Source organism: Petaurus breviceps, unplaced genomic scaffold (genome assembly GCF_028583685.1).
Source record: "Petaurus breviceps papuanus isolate PSGF00001 unplaced genomic scaffold, PetGlider_PUasm1.0 172, whole genome shotgun sequence".
In the NCBI taxonomy this organism is placed as follows: domain Eukaryota; kingdom Metazoa; phylum Chordata; class Mammalia; order Diprotodontia; family Petauridae; genus Petaurus; species Petaurus breviceps.
The window spans coordinates 5,609,097-5,628,527 of NW_027185755.1; the positions used below are offsets into that span (position 1 = coordinate 5,609,097).

The 19,431-nt window shown below is 52.0% G+C and overlaps 4 protein-coding genes across 7 annotated transcripts; all 4 read left to right on the plus strand.

Annotated features, from left to right (window-relative positions):
• Positions 1–738: 738 nt before the first annotated feature.
• Positions 739–5,053, plus strand: ICAM3 (intercellular adhesion molecule 3). The gene is made up of 5 exons (XM_069083099.1): positions 739–1,079; positions 1,449–1,709; positions 3,770–4,084; positions 4,169–4,453; positions 4,627–5,053. The coding sequence occupies exons 1-5, from the start codon at positions 1,013–1,015 to the stop codon at positions 4,833–4,835; spliced, it is 1,137 nt and encodes a 378-aa protein (XP_068939200.1). The 5' UTR covers positions 739–1,012; the 3' UTR covers positions 4,836–5,053.
• Positions 5,054–5,106: 53 nt separating this feature from the next.
• RAVER1 (ribonucleoprotein, PTB binding 1) lies at positions 5,107–13,038 on the plus strand. Of its 4 annotated transcripts, XM_069083095.1 has the most exons (14): positions 5,107–5,389; positions 6,773–6,841; positions 6,957–7,426; positions 7,730–7,921; positions 8,057–8,189; positions 8,297–8,397; positions 8,992–9,079; positions 9,385–9,590; positions 9,672–9,753; positions 9,867–9,982; positions 10,300–10,383; positions 10,475–10,609; positions 10,876–10,959; positions 11,047–13,038. In XM_069083095.1, exons 1-14 carry the CDS (start codon positions 5,173–5,175, stop codon positions 11,191–11,193), a joined length of 2,124 nt encoding a protein of 707 aa, XP_068939196.1. In that variant the 5' UTR covers positions 5,107–5,172; the 3' UTR covers positions 11,194–13,038. The 4 variants fall into 4 exon arrangements, with proteins under 4 accessions (XP_068939196.1, XP_068939197.1, XP_068939199.1 ...); XM_069083096.1 differs by lacking the exon at positions 10,876–10,959; XM_069083098.1 differs by lacking the exons at positions 10,475–10,609; positions 10,876–10,959 and having other exon boundaries at positions 10,300–10,364; positions 12,945–13,038.
• A 374-nt stretch (positions 13,039–13,412) lies between these two features.
• On the plus strand, positions 13,413–15,617 carry FDX2 (ferredoxin 2). The gene is made up of 5 exons (XM_069083100.1): positions 13,413–13,606; positions 13,742–13,802; positions 13,892–13,998; positions 14,737–14,824; positions 15,085–15,617. Exons 1-5 carry the CDS (start codon positions 13,453–13,455, stop codon positions 15,239–15,241), a joined length of 567 nt encoding a protein of 188 aa, XP_068939201.1. The 5' UTR covers positions 13,413–13,452; the 3' UTR covers positions 15,242–15,617.
• A 1,032-nt stretch (positions 15,618–16,649) lies between these two features.
• Positions 16,650–19,408, plus strand: ZGLP1 (zinc finger GATA like protein 1). Its single transcript, XM_069083208.1, has 6 exons — positions 16,650–16,814; positions 17,042–17,479; positions 17,726–17,805; positions 18,121–18,214; positions 18,840–18,964; positions 19,160–19,408. Exons 1-6 carry the CDS (start codon positions 16,654–16,656, stop codon positions 19,339–19,341), a joined length of 1,080 nt encoding a protein of 359 aa, XP_068939309.1. The 5' UTR covers positions 16,650–16,653; the 3' UTR covers positions 19,342–19,408.
• The last annotated feature ends 23 nt before the right edge of the window (positions 19,409–19,431 follow it).

Genomic DNA, 19,431 nt, shown 5'->3' on the forward strand with positions numbered 1-19,431 from the left:
TCCCTTCCCTCCTTCCTTCTTCTCTCCCTTCTCCCCTTCCTCCTTCCCTTCTTCCTTTCTTTTCTCCTTCCTCCTTCCCTCCTTCATTTCTCTCCTTCCTCCCTCCCTCCCTCCAAGTCATTTGAGCTTCAGAACAGCATGATACAGAGTGGCAAGAGCACTGGTTGTGGAGCCAGAGGCCCTGGAACCTGATCTGGGCCATAACACTTACACCCCGAGTGACCCTGGACAAATCACTCAACCTTTCTAGACCTTCGTTTTCTTCTCCATAAAATCAGAATACCAGAATTTAACAGTTGGAAGATACCTCAGCAGCCATCTGGCCTGACTCATACCAGAAAAAGAATTCCCACTCAGCATCTGTGACAAGTAGTGATCCAACTTCTTCTGGAAGTCTTCCGATGAATCAGTGCCCGTTCTTTCTGAAGGCAGCTGGTCGTGCTTGGGTTACTTCTAGCAGGTAGGACATTGCTGCTGACATCAAACTTAAATGACCTCTTTCACATGGTTTTCTTCTGGCACTAAATGCTGTGATCTTTTCTTGATCCCCCCGCTGTGGGAACATGTGAAGTGCAGAGAGCGAACAGAATAAGGCCAGGCACCAAAGCTGGGCAGTGAACATTGCCATGGGACAACCAGTTCCTCCTCCCCCAACTCTGGTTCCACCATTCCAGTCTCTTGTTTAACAGAAAGGAAGAAGGTCTAACCCTAACTGTTGGCCAAGGGCTGGTGGTTTCCTGTTGGGGGTGGAGACTAGTAATCTCACTCAGTTCAGAGAGACCTCTTTGGGGACTGGGAAATTGGCTCATGGGGTTGGCCCCATCCTTCTCAGCCTTATGCACACTGAGCAACCTCCATGAACAGAGTCACCCCAATCAGGAGCTGTTACTTACTTCCTCTGAGGTAAAAGCTTCTACTTAGAACCTTGGCCCCTACCCCCACCTCCCAGAAGACAGGAGGCAACCCCTTTTCATTCTGCAATCATTCCTCTGCTACTCATCTGAGGCCCTGCATGGCACTCCTCAAAGCTTGGCCCAAGTCCTCCCTGAACCTGCTGGTGTTCGCCGTCATGCTCTCAGGTGAGATTCTAGCAAAGGCTTAGCTGCCTCACACTACCCAAGCTAGCTCTCCTACAGCGAGAGGGCTCCCTGTAGGTCCCAGGGCCCACTCTTAGCTTTGAAAGAAGGCAAGGAGGGGGCAGGGAGACCCAGGCTCCTGTAGGTGGGGCCCAGAGATGAGGATAACCCGGAAGGTAGTACCCACTAACTTAGCCTTGCTTGGGCCCAGAAACAGGTTGATTCCTCAGAGGGCAAGAGAGAACTCCAGGACTTTTGTGTCTACAGGGAAATGTGAGCTGAAGACTGAGAAAGATTGAGACACTTGATAAGCTAGGAAGAATGCTCTTAAAAAGAAAGCTTGAGGCAACCGCCATAGCTCTATGTTTGCAGGGGCTCCAGGGATCATATGGATAGAACCCCCATACCCAGTGACCCTTCCTGGGGGGAACTTGCTAGTGAACTGCAGTACAGACTGTGACCAGCCACTGCTCATTGGTCTGGAGACCCAACTTGACAAGACACAAGAAGACAACGGAACCAGATGGGTAACATTCCTACTAAGAAATATAACCAGAGACACCCGGCTCCTCTGCTTTGCCAACTGCCTTGGGAAAGATCAGATGTTCTATGGCACCACTGTCACTGTAATTCGTAAGTGCTTGGGTCAGTGGGGGTGTACATCATTAGAGATTATGGTCCACAGCCACCTCTAGGACAGATCTGCCATCTCTCTCTCTCCACATACAAGGTTTATCAACATGGGGAATAAATGTCCTGGGCACAGGCAAATGTATTTTTTTTTTTTTGTTGGGGGGAAGGCAAGGCAATTGGGATTAAGTGACTTGACCAAGATCACTCTAGTGACTGAGGCCAGATTTAAACTCAGGTCCTCCTGACTTCAGGGCCAGTGCTCTATCCACTGCCCAGCTAGCTGCCCCTGCAAATGTATTTCTTAAAATTCCCCCATAGCTTACATGGAAGTCCTCCAATAACCTTCAATGCCATGCATGGTGATCACCCCTGCAACTACTACCTCTAGGATTTCTCTAGAACACCTACCCTGGAGGTCCCCTTTCAGCCTAACCCACGAAGGGGTCCTACCAAGATTCTGAGGAAACTGGTCAACCTATCTCTTAATATGCTAATACCTTAATTAGATAGCAAGTAAACAAACATTTGTTGAGTGCCTACTGGGCACCAGGCACTATGCCAAATGCTTTACAAATATTATCTTGTTTAATGTTCACAAAAATCCTGAGAGGCAGGTGCTATGATGACCCCTGTTTTAGTCAAGGAAACTGGGGTAGGTAGAGATTAAGTGACTTGCCCACCTAATAGTATCTGAGGCTAGGCTTGCATTCAGGTTTTTCTAACTCCAGGACCAGTAGAAGCAGGCCTAGCTGCTTCAGACTATCTGAGCCAGCAAAGCCCCCTGCCCAGGCAAGACTCCTATAACCTTTGAGTCAGGTGAGGGCATAAGCCATGAAAGACTGTGAGTCTAGGCAGGGTCCTGGGGTCTGTGGAACAGGAAGATCCTGTGCCACCAGTGAACCATGACATATAGGACCTACATAGGTTGTGTGCCATGAATGACTACAGGGCAGGTGCCTTGTGACTGACCAAATGAGCCTGAGAGGTCAGAAGGAAGCAGATGTTATATGACAATCAATACAGCCTCAGTTCTCTCATCTGTAAAATAAGGTGGGTAGACAAGATGGTCTACCTCTAAGGTCCATTCTAGCTCTAAATCTATGGTTAAATAATCTCTTGAGCAGACCAAGTTATTGCCTCCTTCTGGTCAAACCCCCTTCTGCTTCTCTCATACAGTCAATGAACAATTCAATCAGTATAATGATAGTGAGAAAGAAATATCTGCCTCATTTAGCCTTCTCCACATGGCACTTATTATGCACGTCTGTTGATTACAGGACACCCAGGAAAGATCATTCTGGGTTTAACAAAGAATAGCATTAATTTAAATCTTTCACTGAGTTAAAAAGCTAGGTTCAAAAAAAGTTTCATCAATTTAACCAGAAAATGCCTTTATGAATTTGGATAAAGTGTTTTAAAAGGAATGTTTTGATAAATACTGGACTAAGGCAATCAATCAAGTCAACATTTATTAAGAGCCCACTATGTGCCAGGCATTGTGCTAAGAGCTGGGGATACAAAATGAGACAAAAGCCAGTCCCTGCCCTCAAGGAGCCTACAATCAATGGGGGAGACAACATACAAATATATACAAAGCAAGCTATTTACAGGAATAGCTGTAATAGACAGGGGGAAGGCACTAGAATTAAGAGGGGTCAGGGAAGGCTTGCAGGAAAGGATGGGATTTTAGTTGGGACTTAGAGGAAGCCAGGGAGGTCAATAGTCAAAGTGCAGGAGGAAGGTCTTTCTAGGCACAAGGGACAGAGAAAATGCCCAGAGTCCAGATGTGGAGTGTCTTGTTTGAGGAACAGCCAGAAGGCCAGTGTCACTGGATCAAAGAAGTACTTTGTAGGGAGTAATATATAGGAAGACTGGAAAGGTAAGTGGGGGCTAGGTTTGAATACCAAATAGAGCACTTTGTATTTGGACCAGGTCTTCTTAAATCAAGAGTTTTCACTGGGTTGTTTCCAAAGCTTCCCTTCCACTAGGAGGAGGTGGTAGGAAACTAGGGCAATCCTCTTCTCCCAAAAACCACTTGGGCTTCTCTTCCCTCTTCTCAGAGCTGCCAGAACATGTGGATCTTGAGCCCCTGCCTCCATGGATTCTTGTGGGCCAGAATTTCACAATTCGATGCCAAGTCAGGGGTGGGAAACCCAGGCAAAACCTGACAATGGCACTGCTTCGGGGATCTCAGGAGCTGAGCAGGCAGGCAGTCTCTGAACAAGACCCAGGAAAGGCAGCTGAGGTCACATTCACAGCCACAGCCGGTCGAGAGGACCACGGAGCCAATTTCTCCTGCAGAGCCAAGTTGGACTTAGAAGCACTGAAGCTAGGATATCAGATGAGTTCAGCCCCCATGGAGCTCCACACTTTTGGTAAGTGACAAAGGGGCATGCCAAAGCTGATGGCATGCTCCAGTTTATTCCCACCTGTCCCAACTGTCTCTCTCGTCCTCTTAGCACTAGGTACCCCTCGACTCACAGTCCCCAAGCTTCTGAAGTTCGGGAAGGAGGAGACCATAAGCTGCAAGATTGACAAGCTCTTTCCAGTGGAGAGTGCTCAAATCCATCTGTCCCTGGGAGGGAAAAGCTTGAGTGCCACAGTTAAGCGGGGCCAGGACACGCTCTGGGCCACAGCCCGAGTAGCCATTGCAGAGGGAGACAGAGATGGCCAGTGGGAGCTGACCTGCAATGTGACCCTGGGGGATCAGAGCCGGGAAGTCCAAAGCAATTTGACTGTCTACAGTAAGGAGGATCACACTTCGGGCTGAGAATCGGGGGAGGGGGTGGGGCAAAGGCAACATGTGACTGTGATCGTGGAGGGTTTGTGACCCCAGTGGGGGGGGGAGCGAGGGCCTGGCCAGGCAGACTGTAACTCTGACCCTTCCTCTTTCTCTCACCTCCTCCCCACCCCGTAGAATCCTCGAGAGACCCGGTGCCCATCGTCATGGGGGTGCTGCTGGCCCTGGGCGTCGCGGTCGTGGCTTGGGGTATCGCAACCCTGTACCTCCGGCAGAATCTGCGGAGAGGCAGTTACAAGCCCCAAACGCTGCCTCTGGAGAATCGGGTACCAACGAAGGGGCCTGAGACCGGCCCCACAGGCCCGAGAGCGGAAGCCTCGGCCTAGGTCAATAAAATGTAGTACTGAGACAACCTCCGGCCTCTTGCATTGCTTTCTGTGGGTTCGTCCGCCCATTCATGTGGGGCGGGGCCACGGGGAGGCGTGCTCACCATTTCCGCCGGCTACTTCAATCACGCTTCCCCACCTATAATAGGCTGCCAAAGTCCAATTAGGGAACAGAACTCACCCGTGAGTGGGCGGGAAGAGTCTCGCAGCCAATGGGCTACAAAAGGAGAGGAGGGAGGTGGAACTTGCCCTAACCAATGGACGGGCGCGGCGCCGTTGCCGCTCTAGGCCGCTCCGCCCCGGCTCGCTGGTCCCAGAAGGCGCCGGGTTTCCCAAGATGGCGGCAGACGTGTCCGTTACTCACCGGCCCCCGCTGAGCCCAGAGTCCGAGGCTGAGGCCGAAGCGAGCGGTGTCGGGGAGCGTAGGGCGCTGGACGAGAAGTTGCCGCCACTAGACCCCGAAGAGGTGCGGAGCCGCCTGGAGCGGACTGAGCGCCAGTTCCGTAACCGCCGAAAGATCCTCATCCGGGGCCTCCCGGGGGACGTGACCAACCAGGGGGGACGCGGGGGGGGGGGGAGAGTCAGGAAAGATCCACACGCCCGATGCGTGTGAGTGGGAGGAGGGACGGGGGGACGGGGATGGTCTAAGACACTGGCTAGAGAAGCTGGTTGACCTGCGGGCAAGAGCGCTGGAGGCTAGAGAGACTAAGGGGCATCATTCTTCGCCTGGGGGTAGGGGGGAGTGGAAGAGACCAACGTGGGAGTTCGGGGCGGGGTACGCCGAGGGAGCGTGCTGCGCGGGGGGGGGGGGAGGGGAGAGAAGAAAAAGATCAAGGGGGCGTGGCAGCCCTGGAGCAACCAACCAGTTTAATCGAAACCGAATGACTGACGTTAAGGGGAGGGACCGTGAACGCACTTAGGAGACGAGCTTTGGTGGTGCCACTGGCTGGGTGCTTGGACTGCTCGCGTGGGGGGCGGGGTGGGTCCCTCCTAGGTGAGATTGCTGCTCCAAACTGGGATGTTTCGTGGCCATCCTGACCTGGCCCAAAGAAAGGCACCAAGCTCCTGGGCTACGTGCGGGGCTCCAGGCCTTTTCCTATGCTATGCCCTCTGGGTGGAGATGAGGAAGGACCGAGGAAAACTGCCAGCCTTGACTCCTGGGGCTGAGGCCAGGGGGTTTTGTTCCATGAAAAGAGTGTGAACTAAGAGGGGCGACTGGTTTTCTCTCGATTATAATCCTACAGCCTTAGCAAAACAAAAAAGTGGATTGTTGTGTTTGCTTTCGTGTCATGACCCTGGGCCATCCTCGGATGTGATTCCCCCTGAATGTCAGTACTCTTCTCTCTCCATACATGCTAAGAAAGTAAAACACAAATGTGTCTTAAATTTCTGTTATCCTTTGAACGCATGAAGATGATGATAGAAATGAAGAATGAAAGGCAGTTATTCCCTAGAAAGGAAGCAAGTACCCCTTTGTGAAGAAATGTCCCAAGCTGAGGCTGGCAGTTGGGAGTTTAAATTGGTTAGGCATGAAATTAGATTCGATGGTCTCAACAGTGCCTTCTTTTCCCCTGCTACTGTATTATAGACCTCCAGTCTTAGGGCCAGGATGTGGTAGAAGGTTTTGAACCATTGAGAAAGAGCTCAATAGGAAGGGAACAAATCTGGAGTCTGATTGCTTGCTTCTGGAGTGGGAGCTGCCAGTCCTAGTTGCTGCCCACCACTCTAGCTCAGTGGGGAGCATGATGTCTCCCCCTGACGAGCATTGTGTCTGGCATAGATAGTCCAGTCCTTTTCACCCCCACAGCTTTCCTGTGAAGAACAATGTTGCTGTTAGCTGAGGAACCATGAATCTTGGAGTTTGTTTCTTCTCTACACACACAACCCATTTCCTACTTTTAGTCTCTAGGTGACTTTCTGAATCTTTTTATTTCTATAGGAAGTTCATGACCTGCTCAGTGACTATGAACTCAAGTACTGTTTTGTGGACAAGTACAAGGGGACTGGTGAGTGGTGCTGTGGCTGGAGAGTGTGGAGTAGGGAATATGTGGGGGGCAAGAGCTTCTGGGGGCAATCATGCTAGTTTTGGTGATTCTTTCCTGTGTGATCCTTTCTCCTTAGCCTTTGTGACTCTGCTGAATGGGGAGCAAGCAGAGTCGGCAATCCGCACGTTTCACCAGAGCCACCTGAGGGATAAGGAGTTGTCAGTGCAGTTGCAACCCACAGATGCACTGCTCTGTATTGCTAACTTGCCCCCAAGCTACACACAGCAGCAGTTTGAAGAGCTGGTAAGGCCCTTTGGCAACCTGGAGCGCTGCTTTCTGGTATACAGTGAGCGCAGTGGTCACTCCAAGGGCTATGGCTTTGTGGAGTATATGAAGAAGGATTCGGCAGCTCGAGCCAAGTCAGATCTGCTGGGCAAGCCGCTAGGCCCCCGGACACTGTATGTTCATTGGACAGATGCCAGCCAGCTGACTCCAGCACTATTGCATTCACGCTGCCTCTGTGTTGACCACCTGCCCCAAGGCTATAGTGATGTGGAAGAACTTCGACAGGCCCTCTCCTCTGTACACCCTCCCACCTTTTGCCAGGTGAGCAGCTTTAGCTCTGTCAGACTGCTTGATGGGATATTACATCATTATTAATACGGTCATGGGAGGAACCTTACTAGTCCATTTTCTAGAGAAGAAAACTGACCCAGAGACGGGGAATGACTTTCTTGAGGTTCCATGAGCAGTGCCAGAGCCATAATTTGAATTTGGGTTCCCTGGCTCTAAATTCATGGGAATTTCTATTATATCATGTTTCGGATTTCTTAACTTGCCTCATCTCTACACTGGGGAGTGGGTAGTAATAGGCCTTCCCATTTATTTCCTTTGTCTTTTACCTCACAGCTTGCATATGGGCAGGATGGACAGTTGAAGGGGTTTGCAGTATTGGAGTATGAGACATCACAGATGGCTGAAGAAGCCCAGCAGCAGGCAGATGGGATGACCCTGGCTGGGAGCCCTATCCGGGTGTCTTTCTGTGCCCCAGGTCCCCCTGGCCGTAGCATGCTAGCTGCCCTTATTGCTGCCCAGGCCACGGTGAGTAAGACCTATCTGGACACAAGGCACCAAGCTCACTAAGAAACCCATGTTCCTTGGGCTTAGGGTCTCTTACTTCATGTCAGGGCCTGGGAGTGCTGGACTATGAATAGATTCTTTGGTTTATCTCTTAAGGCTCTGAACAGGGGGAAGGGGCTGCTGCCTGAGCCAAACATTCTTCAGATCCTCAGTAGCTTAGGACCCCCTGCATCTCTACAACTTCTCCTGAATCCCTTGCTGCATGGCCCTGGAAGTGGAAACAAGCAGGGTAAGTATTCTCTTTAGCCCCCTGGGATATGGGGATGGAACCTGGGTGGTAGGGGAATATAGTGAGAAAAGGGTAATAGAATAGGAATGATTTTTCTGACCTTATAGGCCTCCTGGGTGCACCTCCAACCATGCCCTTGTTGAACAGCCCAGCCTTGTCTACAGCGTTGCTCCAGCTTGCCCTACAGACTCAGAGCCAAGTCCAGCAGGTACTGGCTCCCCTCCCTACTTGGGCTACAATTCCATGTGCTGTACCAGCTCTCCACCATAGTAGGATTTGGGAGATAAGACCAGGAATATGCCAGACAACTGCATTCCTTTCTGTAGGCTGTAACACATCCCTTTAGCTACTTGTCTGTGTTTGCCTGCCTGGCCGACTAGAGGAGACACGGTTTGACTTGACCCTGGGGGTCTTTTGTGTGGATCATTGTGATCATCTGAAAGTCTACTTTCCACACTGCCCTCCCCCCCCCCCCCCAGGAGCTTTCTTCCCCAGAGACTGCCCTGGGCCAGCTCTGCCTGAGGACTTTGACCTTTCCACTGGCCCCTCCTTTTCTTTATAAGCTTCATCTTCCTGACTTTCTGGAATGGACTTTGATTTTCTGTTTTTGCCCATCTTCCTTGGAACAGCAGTCATCCTTTTCATTTGCTGATGAATACTATGCCTCTCTTCCTCCCACTACTGGGGATACTAATGGTTTTTCCCCTTGGGTTGTTTTGACTGGACACTGCCCTCCAGTAGTGTGTGCTCTTGGGTGCACAAAGCCACTTGATCTCTAACACTGTGACCAAACTATTTCTAGAAACCGGGAATCCTTGGAGACTCTCCCATGGGTTCATTCCAATCTGGAGCTCAGCCTGGCAACACTCTTCTTGGAGAGTTACCTGCAGGTAAACTGGGCTTATGCTGCCTACTCTCCTTATTCCATGAAGTCATTTGTTCAGGAAGCATATAGTAAGCACCTACTGAATGCCAAACACTGCACCTCTGCCTTTACGTTCTATTGGAGGGAAACGGCATGGATGCATAATGAGAAAATACAAAATTCACACTGAGTAATGATGGGGCAGTACAAACAACTTGGAACGATCTGGAAAGGCCAGACACAGGCTTCACAAGAGATTGGGTCTAGGGCAGTTTGTAGTGGTTATGTTTTACAGTGGGAGGGCTTATGACAGACTTCTCTTTTTTGAAGGAGTCCTGTCGTCTGACATGCCCCCAGTTCGAGGGAAGCCATCATCTCTCTTGCCACCACTGCTGGGTACAGCAGGAGGAGACCGTGAAGCTCTAACTCTGGGGGCTTCAGCCACTCAACTCACCCCACCTCCTGCCTCCCTTCGGGGCTCTGTCCTCAGTGGATTACAGAAACTAAGTGAGAATGGGCCACCACCAACCTCTGGGGTAAGGCCCAAGCCCTTCTTTTGGGTGAGGGACAGGCAGGGTTATCACCTTTGCCAAAGGTGACTTTGTCTTCCTGCCCAGGTCTCACTGTTGGGAGAGCCACCCAAGGACTTTAGGATCCCCCTGAACCCTTACCTAAACCTGCACAGTCTCTTGCCAACAGGTACTTGCCAGTAAGGTGTCCAGGCTGGGAGTTGGGTTGGAGTAGCCTGGGGTTGGGGGGATGGCAGTATCCTCTAAGGAGAATTGATTTGATATTCTTCCCTTTGGCCCCAGGGGGTGGCAGCAAAGGCTTTAACCTGAAATCCAGTATGCTGGGCAGTGCTTCTAGCACTCGTCTGTCCACTGATTCAGGTCTATCCTCAGATGGCTATGGCTTTGACTACCCACCGGTAAGTCTCAGGGACCTAGGCCCTGCTGCCCTTTTTTCTGTCTTCCTAGTTTTTTCTCTAGTTTCTAGTTACCACACACAAGAATCTCATGTTTTCTCTACTCATGCAAATCAAACAGGACAGGGAGATTAGTGACCTAGGAACAAGCTCCAAGTTCTCTCATAGTGAGGCTGAGCTCTAAGTGTATTATAGCTTAGGAGTGAGCAAAAGGGAGGTGCCCAGTCAAAGAGACCACGTGGGCTATAATTATTGAAGTGGTTGTTATGAAGCTGTTTAGTCCCCCTTTTCTTCCAACTGTATATGATCTTTTTCCCCAGGACCTAGGACCACGCCGTATGTTTTCCCATCCCCGAGAATCTGTGGGGCCCATGCTGGGACCTCTTGGGCATAGCAGACATAAGGTAACTACTCCCTTTTGTCCACTTCATCCCATTCCAGCTCTCTTCCCCAGTCTCACCCTTGGCCTCTGTTTTCTTGGCTCCCACCCTGCAGATGTCTCCCCCACCCAGTGGATTTGGAGATCGGGGAAGTGGAAGTGGGGGGCTCCCCCACTTTTACTCGGGCTCCCCCACCTCCTACTTCACCAGTGGTCTGCAGGCTGGCCTCAAGCAGAGTCACCTTAACAAGGTGAGATCCCCTAGTAGGCTGTGCAGAAGGTGGGAAGGAGAATACTAAGGACTCCTTGCCTGGTCCTGACATGGGAAGGCCCAAGTCTCCTGGGGACAGCAGTTACCTTTTAATTGTGGGTGAGCTAAGGTTTTAGCTTCATGATAGAATCTAGGTCCCCTTGGAGAAGAACAGTTCCATCTACTGAAAGGGTTTTGTGGGACAGAAGGGGAGATTAGCAAGCCTGGGACATGGGAATTGAGACTGATGGCTCCCTCACCTCTCAGGTTGTTGGCACGTCCCCCATGGGTTCTGGAGAGGGTCTCTTGGGTCTGGGTCCTGGCCCTGACAGCCATGGCAGCCTGATGAAGGTAAATGGCTTGGAGCAGGTGGTGAGTGGGGCAGGCTGGGGGTGGGGGACCACCTTTCACTTGCTGCTTTGTGTTTTGTATTCACAGACACCTATTGGTGGCCAGAAAAGAGGCTTCTCCCACCTACTTCCTTCCCCGGAGCCTAGCCCTGAAGGAGGCTATGTGGGCCAGCATTCCCAGGGCCTGGGGGGCCATTATGCAGATTCCTACCTGAAAAGAAAGAGGATATTCTAATGAACCCCTGACCAGAATCTCAACCCTAGGCTGGCTGACTGCTTTTAAAGCCCAATCTTGGATTTTTCCGATTTAAAAAAACAAACAACCAAGTGTATGTAAAGAACTTGCCTTCTGAACAGGGCCAGCCCCCTTAGACCCAGGCCATTTCTCCTCAGAAAAGGCTGTGTTAGGGGATGGGGGTTGTTCCCTCCTATACCAGCACCTTTTGACACCCTCCTTGGGGCCCTGCAGCTCTTGAGGCTCAGTGTTTCGATTGTAGTGGTAGAGGAGAAGAAAAAAGGGGGTGTCCTCCAAGTAACAAGTAGGGACCAGACTGGGCAGGGGTCAGGATGTCTTCCCCATACCCTGGACCTATGTCACTCTTCTAGGGCAATATCCTTGTCTTGCCCCACTTTGGACTTCTGGGGGGCCACCAGTGATCCTGTCCCCAAAACAATGTAGCCTTAAGAGGCCCCCAGGGTTTGTGACCTCATTCTTGCTTTCTCCTCTATACCCTTTTCTCTGTGACTCCTTTCTTCATTGTCTTTTTTCTCTGTCATCTCTTTGTATGTCTTGTCTTGCTCCTTTCTTTCTCCTTGGTGTCTCTTGAGAGGCGTCTTGGGCTCCCTGGGTGGCTCCATCAGGCTGGGCCTATGCTGGATCCTGGGGTTTGAGTGCCTTGGACATCATGCAGCTTCCTCTTTAGGGAAATGCTGCATCTGTAGGTTGCCTTTAAATTTTTTTTTAACAATTGTTTTTATTTTCTTGTGTGTGTGTGGTTTTTTTTTTAATAATAAGCCAGGAAGAACCCAGCTCCCTGATTCCTGTGCATCCCAGGGAGCCTGGGAAGCTCAACTTACATATGTTCTTTATGGCTTTAAATTTCTTAGCCATATGTTAGAGGTGATTTTTGGCACACCCTCCCCCTCCTTTTTTTTAAATGCTGTAGGTGTGGCTGCCTCCCACCCCCTGCTGCTGCTTCTGGTCTTCATATAGAAATGACCCTTCCTGTATCCCCAGATGCCTTAAGGCCCTGAGCCTCAGTCCCTGCCCAGTCCAGAGAACTCAGCATCTGTGGTTCAATCTGAAGCTGCTGGGGCTACACTTCTCTCCTTAAAACTCAGGACCAAACAAACTGAGAGAGGAAGGGACGGATTGGGAGGTGAGCCTTTAAGCCAGCCCCTTCTCTCAATTAGCTCGGCTGGAGAGTAACTTTATGCTAGATTACAAATCCAGCAGTTGCAGAGGTCTCCATTGAAGTAAAGCTTTATCTTTCATTTCACCCATACTTCACCCCCAGTTGGTTTTTATAGTGAAATTCTTTCTGCCCAACTGTGTCAGCTGGAGACTCCCAGCTGCCCCTAGCCCTAAGGCCAAAGTTTCCATGCAGAATGATACCTTCTTCCTTGCCCCCAGGGAGAGGAAAGGGCCATCCCAGGCCTCTTCTTTTAGGGTAGGCTGTCCCTCTCCCAATTCAAGTGAGCCAACCCCCTCTAGTGCCTCCATGTGCCCTGGGCACACCACCTCATATGCCTAACCCTTCTCTTCCCCCATTCTCCTAAGACCTCCTGCCATGCTTTTCCTCATTGTACTCCCATCTTCCCAATATTCCCTTTTAATCTGTACTTTTGTCTTTGTCATCTGAGCTAGACCTGGCTGGATTAGCAGTTCCAGGGCTCTGGGCTCAGACCTGCTGTCTTTGGACCAGCCCTAGCTTCCAGGGGCAAGGTTTTCAGTGCCTCCACTGTCTGTCCTAAAGGAACCCTGGGTGGGGGGTAGTAGCTCTGTCCTCGTAAATATGACTGTCCCTTGAAATCCACATTTGCTGAATTAAAGTTTTTAAGTAAAATGATTTTAACGAAACTGGTACTTGACTGATTATTTCACCAGCTAGCTGCATTTTACTCACACACAGCCCATTCTTAGAAACCCAAGTATGGAGTCTTAAACTCTTGGAATTCCCACCTTATATAACTGCCCATCGCAGGTGCCCAGGGCCTCAGCGTGTATCTCCATTCTCACGGCACTGACCTAAATGGAGTTGTGCACGGCGCTTCTGTAAATGTTCATTGAGTGGCAGGGGCGGTCAAAGGCAGAGTCTGCAGCCAGTATGACCTTCGTCTTAGGGCAAGAGGGCGGAGAAAGAGAAACCCCAGCTTCGAAATGCTAGAGCCACCTGGGTCCTCTAACCTGCGCGCCTATTCTGAGAATTACAGCTCCTCCCTCCGGGGACCGGTAGTTGCGCCTGAGGTCTCGCTGGGTCACGTGGCGTCTGTCATGGCCGCCTCCATGGCGGGGAGGAGCGTGACAGCCGGGGCGTTGATACGGGCAGCGGAAGGCAGTCTGTGGCGGTGCCTGGGGTCCAGCAGACCCAACCTGGAGAGAGCTGTCGCCCAGTCGCCGGTCAGGCCCAGAGGCTTCCGGAGCACAGGTGCTTGGGGGAGGGACTCCTCCCCTCACCGTAACTTGCCGACCGCCTAGGGGTGGGGGGAAGGGTGCTGAACAGGCTTAACCCCTTCACCCCCATGGGCTGAGCCCTGCTCTCAAAGCGCGCGCTGTTTTCTAGGCCCTTGCACCTCGGAGGAGGATAAGCTGCAGCCGGATCTGGAGCCTCTCTCCCACGACTTGTGAGTAAGACCCGCCCCGGGGTAAGAAGGGGAGAGGCGGGAGCCGTGACCCGTCCCCTCCATGACAACTTCCCCCCACCCCCATCCAGGGTGAACGTGGTGTTCGTGGACCGCTCAGGGAAGCGGATCCCAGCGAGTGGGCCAGTGGGCGAGGACGTGCTGCGCTTGGCCCAGAGGCACGGCGTCGATTTGGAGGGTAAGCCTGCCAGAACCGTCCCGAGCTACGGGGAAACTGAGGCCCGCGGACGGAGAATTACCGAATGGCCGAGCTGGAGGGAACCTTAGCCTCGGCCAGCCCGACACTCCAACCTTATTGCATTTTGTTTGGGTGGGTGTGGGTTTTCGTCTGGATTTTGTTACTTAAAAAAAAGTTCTGTTGCTAGCTTGTTTTTATATCACAGTCGTTTAGGGAAACACTTCTTCCCTCTCTCCCATCTTAATCCTCTTGTAATTGTTAAAACAGAAACATCTGATACAGTGACCTTCGGGGCAGTGTATACAACATTTCTGCCCCAGTGGTCATCCCTTCTCTGCCAGGGGCAGGAAAGGCAGTGCAGAGAGGAAGGCACTTGTTTGAAGTCACCCCAGTGTGCCAGTTACAGGCATAAGAACAGCACCTCTCTTTGGGCCAGTCAGTCCAGGCACCTTTCTACCTATTATACTTAGAATTAGGAAAGGAGCTGGAGACTGTCCATCACAGGCTTTCCCTGTCTCTGGTTGGGGACACTTTCCCCTGTTTCTCAGGGGGGTAACCTAGAGAGATCATCTTTGCTCCCCCTAACCTCCCTATATCTATGTATTTGATATCCCTTTTTTCTGTTGTACTTTTACCAAGCCTCCAACACCACGGCCTACCCTCTAACTGGCTTGTTTTTGCCCAGTCTCCTCCTCTGAGGAGGAGTTTAGGTCCCACATATGCCCTTTTCTTCCACAGGAGCCTGTGAGGCCTCCTTGGCCTGTTCTACCTGCCACGTCTATGTGAGTGAAGAACATTTGGCTGTTTTGCCACCACCTGAAGAAAGGTAAGGGTTGGGGAGAGGAGAATGGCAGAGGCTGCCTTGGGGCTGAGGCTTTCTGGAATCTCTGGTCCAAGAGGCTTTGATGCAGCACAGTAACCAGTGGCCACAGGTGTCATCCAGGCAGCAAGGGGAATAAAGAGGCAGGTGGGTGGCTCAGGGCTTGTCTAGGGCCTTGGGTTGCCTGAAATGGGGGGCTAGGGGTAGAACCCAATCTGCCCCCCAAACCTGCTGGCTCCTTTATTGACTACCACTTTTTTGGGCAGGGAGGACGACATGCTGGACATGGCCCCACAGCTGCAAGAGAACTCAAGGCTGGGCTGCCAGATCATCTTGACAAAGGAGCTTGAGGGTGCTCAGTTCACATTGCCGAAAATTACTCGAAACTTCTATGTGGATGGCCATGTCCCCAAGCCCCATTGACAAGGAGGACCAGCCAAGGGGTCTGGAGGCACCTGCAGCTGCTGGACACATGGGCCTCTTCCTTGGGGCTTGGTAGCTGCTTGGCTTGAGCATGGGACTCCCTTAATGGACATATAGCCCATCTCTTGCCCTATTCTTGTCAGGGCCTAGATCGGTTGACCACAGTTGGCCAGATTGTGGACACCTTATGCTGGACCAGAGGGGGCTCAGAAGAGAGGCCATGAAGAAGTCTCCCTTTTCTTGGGAGAAATCTATACTTGTGCTTTAAAGGAAAAGGCCCCTCCCTTGCTTCAGCCTTGGCAGGGGAGGGGGGGGGCTCCTGGGCCCCCAAACTGGGGGTGTCTGTTAGAGCCACAATAAAACACTTTGTTCACCAGTCTGTGGAACCTCTTTGGAACAGGGAGGGGCCTTAGGAGGTTTTTGCTGTAATTCTACCACCACCCGGACAGACAGGATAAGTCTAAATTTATAAGGACAGAGGATTTTTAATTGGGAGCACCTTATTGAAAATGGCCCAACAGGAAGGAGGAAGGGAAGAAGAGATTTAGCTAGTCACATTCACACATGCAAGCAGAAGAGAGACAAAATTAAAGCCTAGGTCTTTTGGTACTGGGTCAGTCCTGGGAAAATAGGATTCAGAAATCCAGGGTGCTCACTTGGCTCCTCCATTTGGGGAAATGTGGGGTTTTCTGGCAGATGAAAAGGGGGATATATATATGATAGTTAATACTTACACAAGGCATTATGGTTTACAAAGAGATTTACATATAATGTGTCATTAATGTTATCCCCATTTTACAGATGGGAAAATGGGGCTGATCCTGGATTCTAGTCTAGCATTCTATCTAGCTGCCTCTAGGTGGCTGATAAATATATGGACCTGATTGAGGAAAATGGAATCTAGATAAGGAAACAGAGACATGGAATTACTTGCCCCAGGTCAATCAGTTCTTTAGGAGCAAGGCCAGGACTGGAGTTCGAGTGTCCCAGAGGTCAGTTCTGTGCTCTTCCAAGACTAAGAAGATGGAATGAGCTGAATAAACTGCCAGGCACCTCAGAAAGCTTCTAATCCAATCACCTCCCCTCTTTTTATAAATGAGGAATCCGCTTCACAGACGTTTTGACTAGCCCAGTGTTCATACAAGTAACGAGTGGGGGTGGGGCAGAAGAAATATGGTATATAACGACTAGCCTAAGGCAGGACTATCCGTACACAGCCGAGTATCTGCCCAGGGTTACCCTGGCGGAGCAGCATGGCCCCTCTGCTGGGGTCTCGGACACTCAGCATGGGATAGCGCCTCCGCGGTGACCACGCCCTCCTCAGCTGCAGCCTCTTCTCCCCGGACGGGGGCGGGGGCGGGGGCGGGGGCCAGAATAGCCGGAGGTCTGGGGTGGGGTCTCCAGCTCTCGCCATGGAGGGGGAGCCCACCCCGAACTTTGATGTCCTTCGGGAGCTGCTGGCCCCGACCTGCCTAGAGCCAGAGCTAGAGGGGGTGCACCCTCTGCCTCGCCTCTCTTCCTGCCCCGGCTCCTTAATCCTGCCCCAAGAGAACAAGGGCCCTGGAGACAGCAGGTGTATAAGGGCCCAGACCTTCCCCCACCTCCCTACCTGCCCCTCAGGGACAAGGAAGACCGGGCCCAGCCGGAGTAGCTCTCCCAACAGGGATCCTTGGGGGTCACCCCGGGGACATTCCTTGGGTTCACTAAGGGTCAGCCAGGGGCCACTGGGGGAGGGTCAGCCAGGGGCCAGTCTGTGGGCCCTGGGGGAGGGCAGCTAATCCCTTTGCCTGCTCCCCCTAGGTCTCCTTGGCTGGCACTCCCAGCTGCAGCGACTGGCCTGTGCTTCCTCCAGGAGACAGCAGAGCGATTCCGGCAGGCTCCTGTCCCAGAAGCCTCTGGAGCTGAACCCTGGCTGGAGCCACCACTGCCCCCCAGGGCCTTGGCCCCCCTGACGGCCCCTGGGGGTGCCGGAGCCTGGGATGCTGTGGACTCGTTGGCCCTCATCAGCCTTCAGTGTCACAGACTGAGCCCCCCAAGGGCCAGGAAGCAGGTGGGGCTGAGAGTGGGACTGGGTAGGGGACCTGACCTCCAGGCCCTGGCAGGCAGGACCCTCCGCAAACAGCCCCACCCCCAGCGGGGAGCCGAGGGCCTGGAACCAGGATTCCAAGGTGTTGTGCTGAGGATGCACCTGAAGCCTGCTCAGGAAGGGCACCAGCTGCTAATCACTGCCCAGTTCAGGTATTGAGCTGGGACATCCAGGACTCTCTTCCTCACATATCTTGGCCCAGAGGCTGAATGTTCCTCTTGCCTGAGAGACTTGGGGACAGCAGAGTGGGGATAGGCTGACTTGGGGCAAAAGGTAGGAAGGTGGTAAGTTGAGGGAAGGCATAATTCAGGGGTCTCTTCTTATAAGTAAGCCCAAGAGCTTCTGGGAGCACAGAGATGATGGTCAGGGCCTAATCCTCCTCCAATTTCCCCCTACAGTTCAGCCTGTGGTTCCCGGAGGTGGGGGGCCTTATCTAGTCCCATGGAGGCATCCACATCAAACCATCAGGATACCCCAGGTATGTGGGAGGCTTCTCGGCAGCTGGAAGCTAAAATCTTGCTGTGCCATCTGGTTTCTGCCTGTCTGCCATCTCTCTCGCTCTTTCCACCAAATTTGTCTCTTCCCCATCACCAAGGCTGCTGTTTTTTCTCTTTCTGTGTTGACTGCCTGGGTTAAGACTTCTGGACCTGGTGGGGAGGGCTAGACCATAAGTCCCAGATGCCCATTTCTGCACAGGGAAGACTAACCAGGTCCAAGGCACCATTAGGCCTAGAGAGGGTCTGACCAGGTGGCTGTTTCCTCCCTTACTCCTGCTACACTTCTGACTTCCCAGGGAGTCGATGCTGTGCCTCCTGCCGAACCCAGAGAACCCCACTGTGGCGGGATGCAGAGGATGGGACCCCGCTGTGTAATGCATGTGGCATCAGGTACATGCTGGTCAAGAGCAGGGGATGTCAGGTGACCCTGGGCCAGGCTTGGGAGCTCTGAGTTGGCCCAGGGATCAGGAAGGAAGCTTTATCCCACTTGGGATAGGAATGCAGGCATTCAAGCATCCTTCCTTCCTTTCAAGGTCCTTGGAGAGTCAGGAGGGAACTCAGTGACAGCTTCTTAGCTTCTAACATCAGGGTGAGGCAGTGCAGTGGACAGAGAGCTGGGCCTGGAGTCAGGCTGACCCACATTCAAATCCAGCCTCAGACATTTAGTAGCTGTGTGACTCTGGGCAAAGTGCTATCTGCTTTAGTTTCCTCTTCTGTAAAACGGGGATAATAATAGTGCTGCCTCCCAGGGCTGTTAGGAGGATGAGAGATTTGTTTTGAAAACTTTAAAAGTACTACATGGGGCGACTAGGTGGCACAGTGAATAGAGCACTGTCCCTGGAGTCAGGAAGACCTGAGTTCAAATGCAACCTCAGACACTTAACATACACACACACACAAAACTGGCCATGTGACCTTGGGCAAGTCACTTAACCCCAATTGCCCTCCAAAAAGCAAAAAAAAAAAAGTGCTACATAAATGCTTCTTACCACTACCACCTACTGCCCTCACTCAGGTACAAAAAGTATGGAATCCGCTGCCCTGCCTGTTGGACTGTACCTAGGAAGAGCATCTGCCCACTTGGGCATTGTACCCGTTGTGGGGCCTGGCTCTGTACTCCACAAGGCCCTAGCAGGAAAGGTAAGGAACTGCTCCTGGTCGGGGCCCACCTTAATTTATTCATCCTGTCCCTCTTCCTACATGCCCATCCTTAGCCCCCAAGTACATTCAGAGGAACTTTAGCTAGAGAGGAATGTAGGAGAGGGGAGGGTTCATGGGGCTGAAAGGCAGGGGGAGGTCACTCTTTCACATTTATGACTCCTCTTTCCCTCCAAGGGACTGAAGGCCATGACTCCAGTATCCAGCCCCGGGTGGCCCGGCTCCATGGGGAGAAGGAAAAGAGCTTCCCCAGAGAAGCTGCAGCGAGAGCAAGACAGGGAGCGGGGATCCTCACCAGCCTGGGGCATAGCCCTGATGAAATGTGGATTCATGTCCCAGTGGGAGGGCAAGAGCAGTGACCTCAGTCACCCCCACTCCCCAGTCATCCAAAGAAAAAAATCAGAAATAAAATAGATCTGTTCTTGCAAGAGAAGACAGCTGTCTGATTA

Coding starts and splice junctions, on each gene's coding strand:
- ICAM3 (XM_069083099.1), top strand. CDS start 1,013: ATGGCACTCCTCAAAGCTTGGCCCAAGTCCTCCCTGAACCTGCTGGTG. Junction 1,080..1,448: donor GTTCGCCGTCATGCTCTCAG/GTGAGATTCTAG, acceptor CTATGTTTGCAG/GGGCTCCAGGGATCATATGG. Junction 1,710..3,769: donor CACCACTGTCACTGTAATTC/GTAAGTGCTTGG, acceptor CCCTCTTCTCAG/AGCTGCCAGAACATGTGGAT.
- FDX2 (XM_069083100.1), top strand. CDS start 13,453: ATGGCCGCCTCCATGGCGGGGAGGAGCGTGACAGCCGGGGCGTTGATA. Junction 13,803..13,891: donor GAGCCTCTCTCCCACGACTT/GTGAGTAAGACC, acceptor ACCCCCATCCAG/GGTGAACGTGGTGTTCGTGG. Junction 14,825..15,084: donor TTGCCACCACCTGAAGAAAG/GTAAGGGTTGGG, acceptor TTTTTTGGGCAG/GGAGGACGACATGCTGGACA.
- ZGLP1 (XM_069083208.1), top strand. CDS start 16,654: ATGGAGGGGGAGCCCACCCCGAACTTTGATGTCCTTCGGGAGCTGCTG. Junction 17,480..17,725: donor CTAATCACTGCCCAGTTCAG/GTATTGAGCTGG, acceptor TTCCCCCTACAG/TTCAGCCTGTGGTTCCCGGA. Junction 17,806..18,120: donor AAACCATCAGGATACCCCAG/GTATGTGGGAGG, acceptor CTGACTTCCCAG/GGAGTCGATGCTGTGCCTCC.
- RAVER1 (XM_069083095.1), top strand. CDS start 5,173: ATGGCGGCAGACGTGTCCGTTACTCACCGGCCCCCGCTGAGCCCAGAG. Junction 9,080..9,384: donor TCTTGGAGAGTTACCTGCAG/GTAAACTGGGCT, acceptor TCTTTTTTGAAG/GAGTCCTGTCGTCTGACATG. Junction 9,983..10,299: donor ATGGCTTTGACTACCCACCG/GTAAGTCTCAGG, acceptor CTTTTTCCCCAG/GACCTAGGACCACGCCGTAT.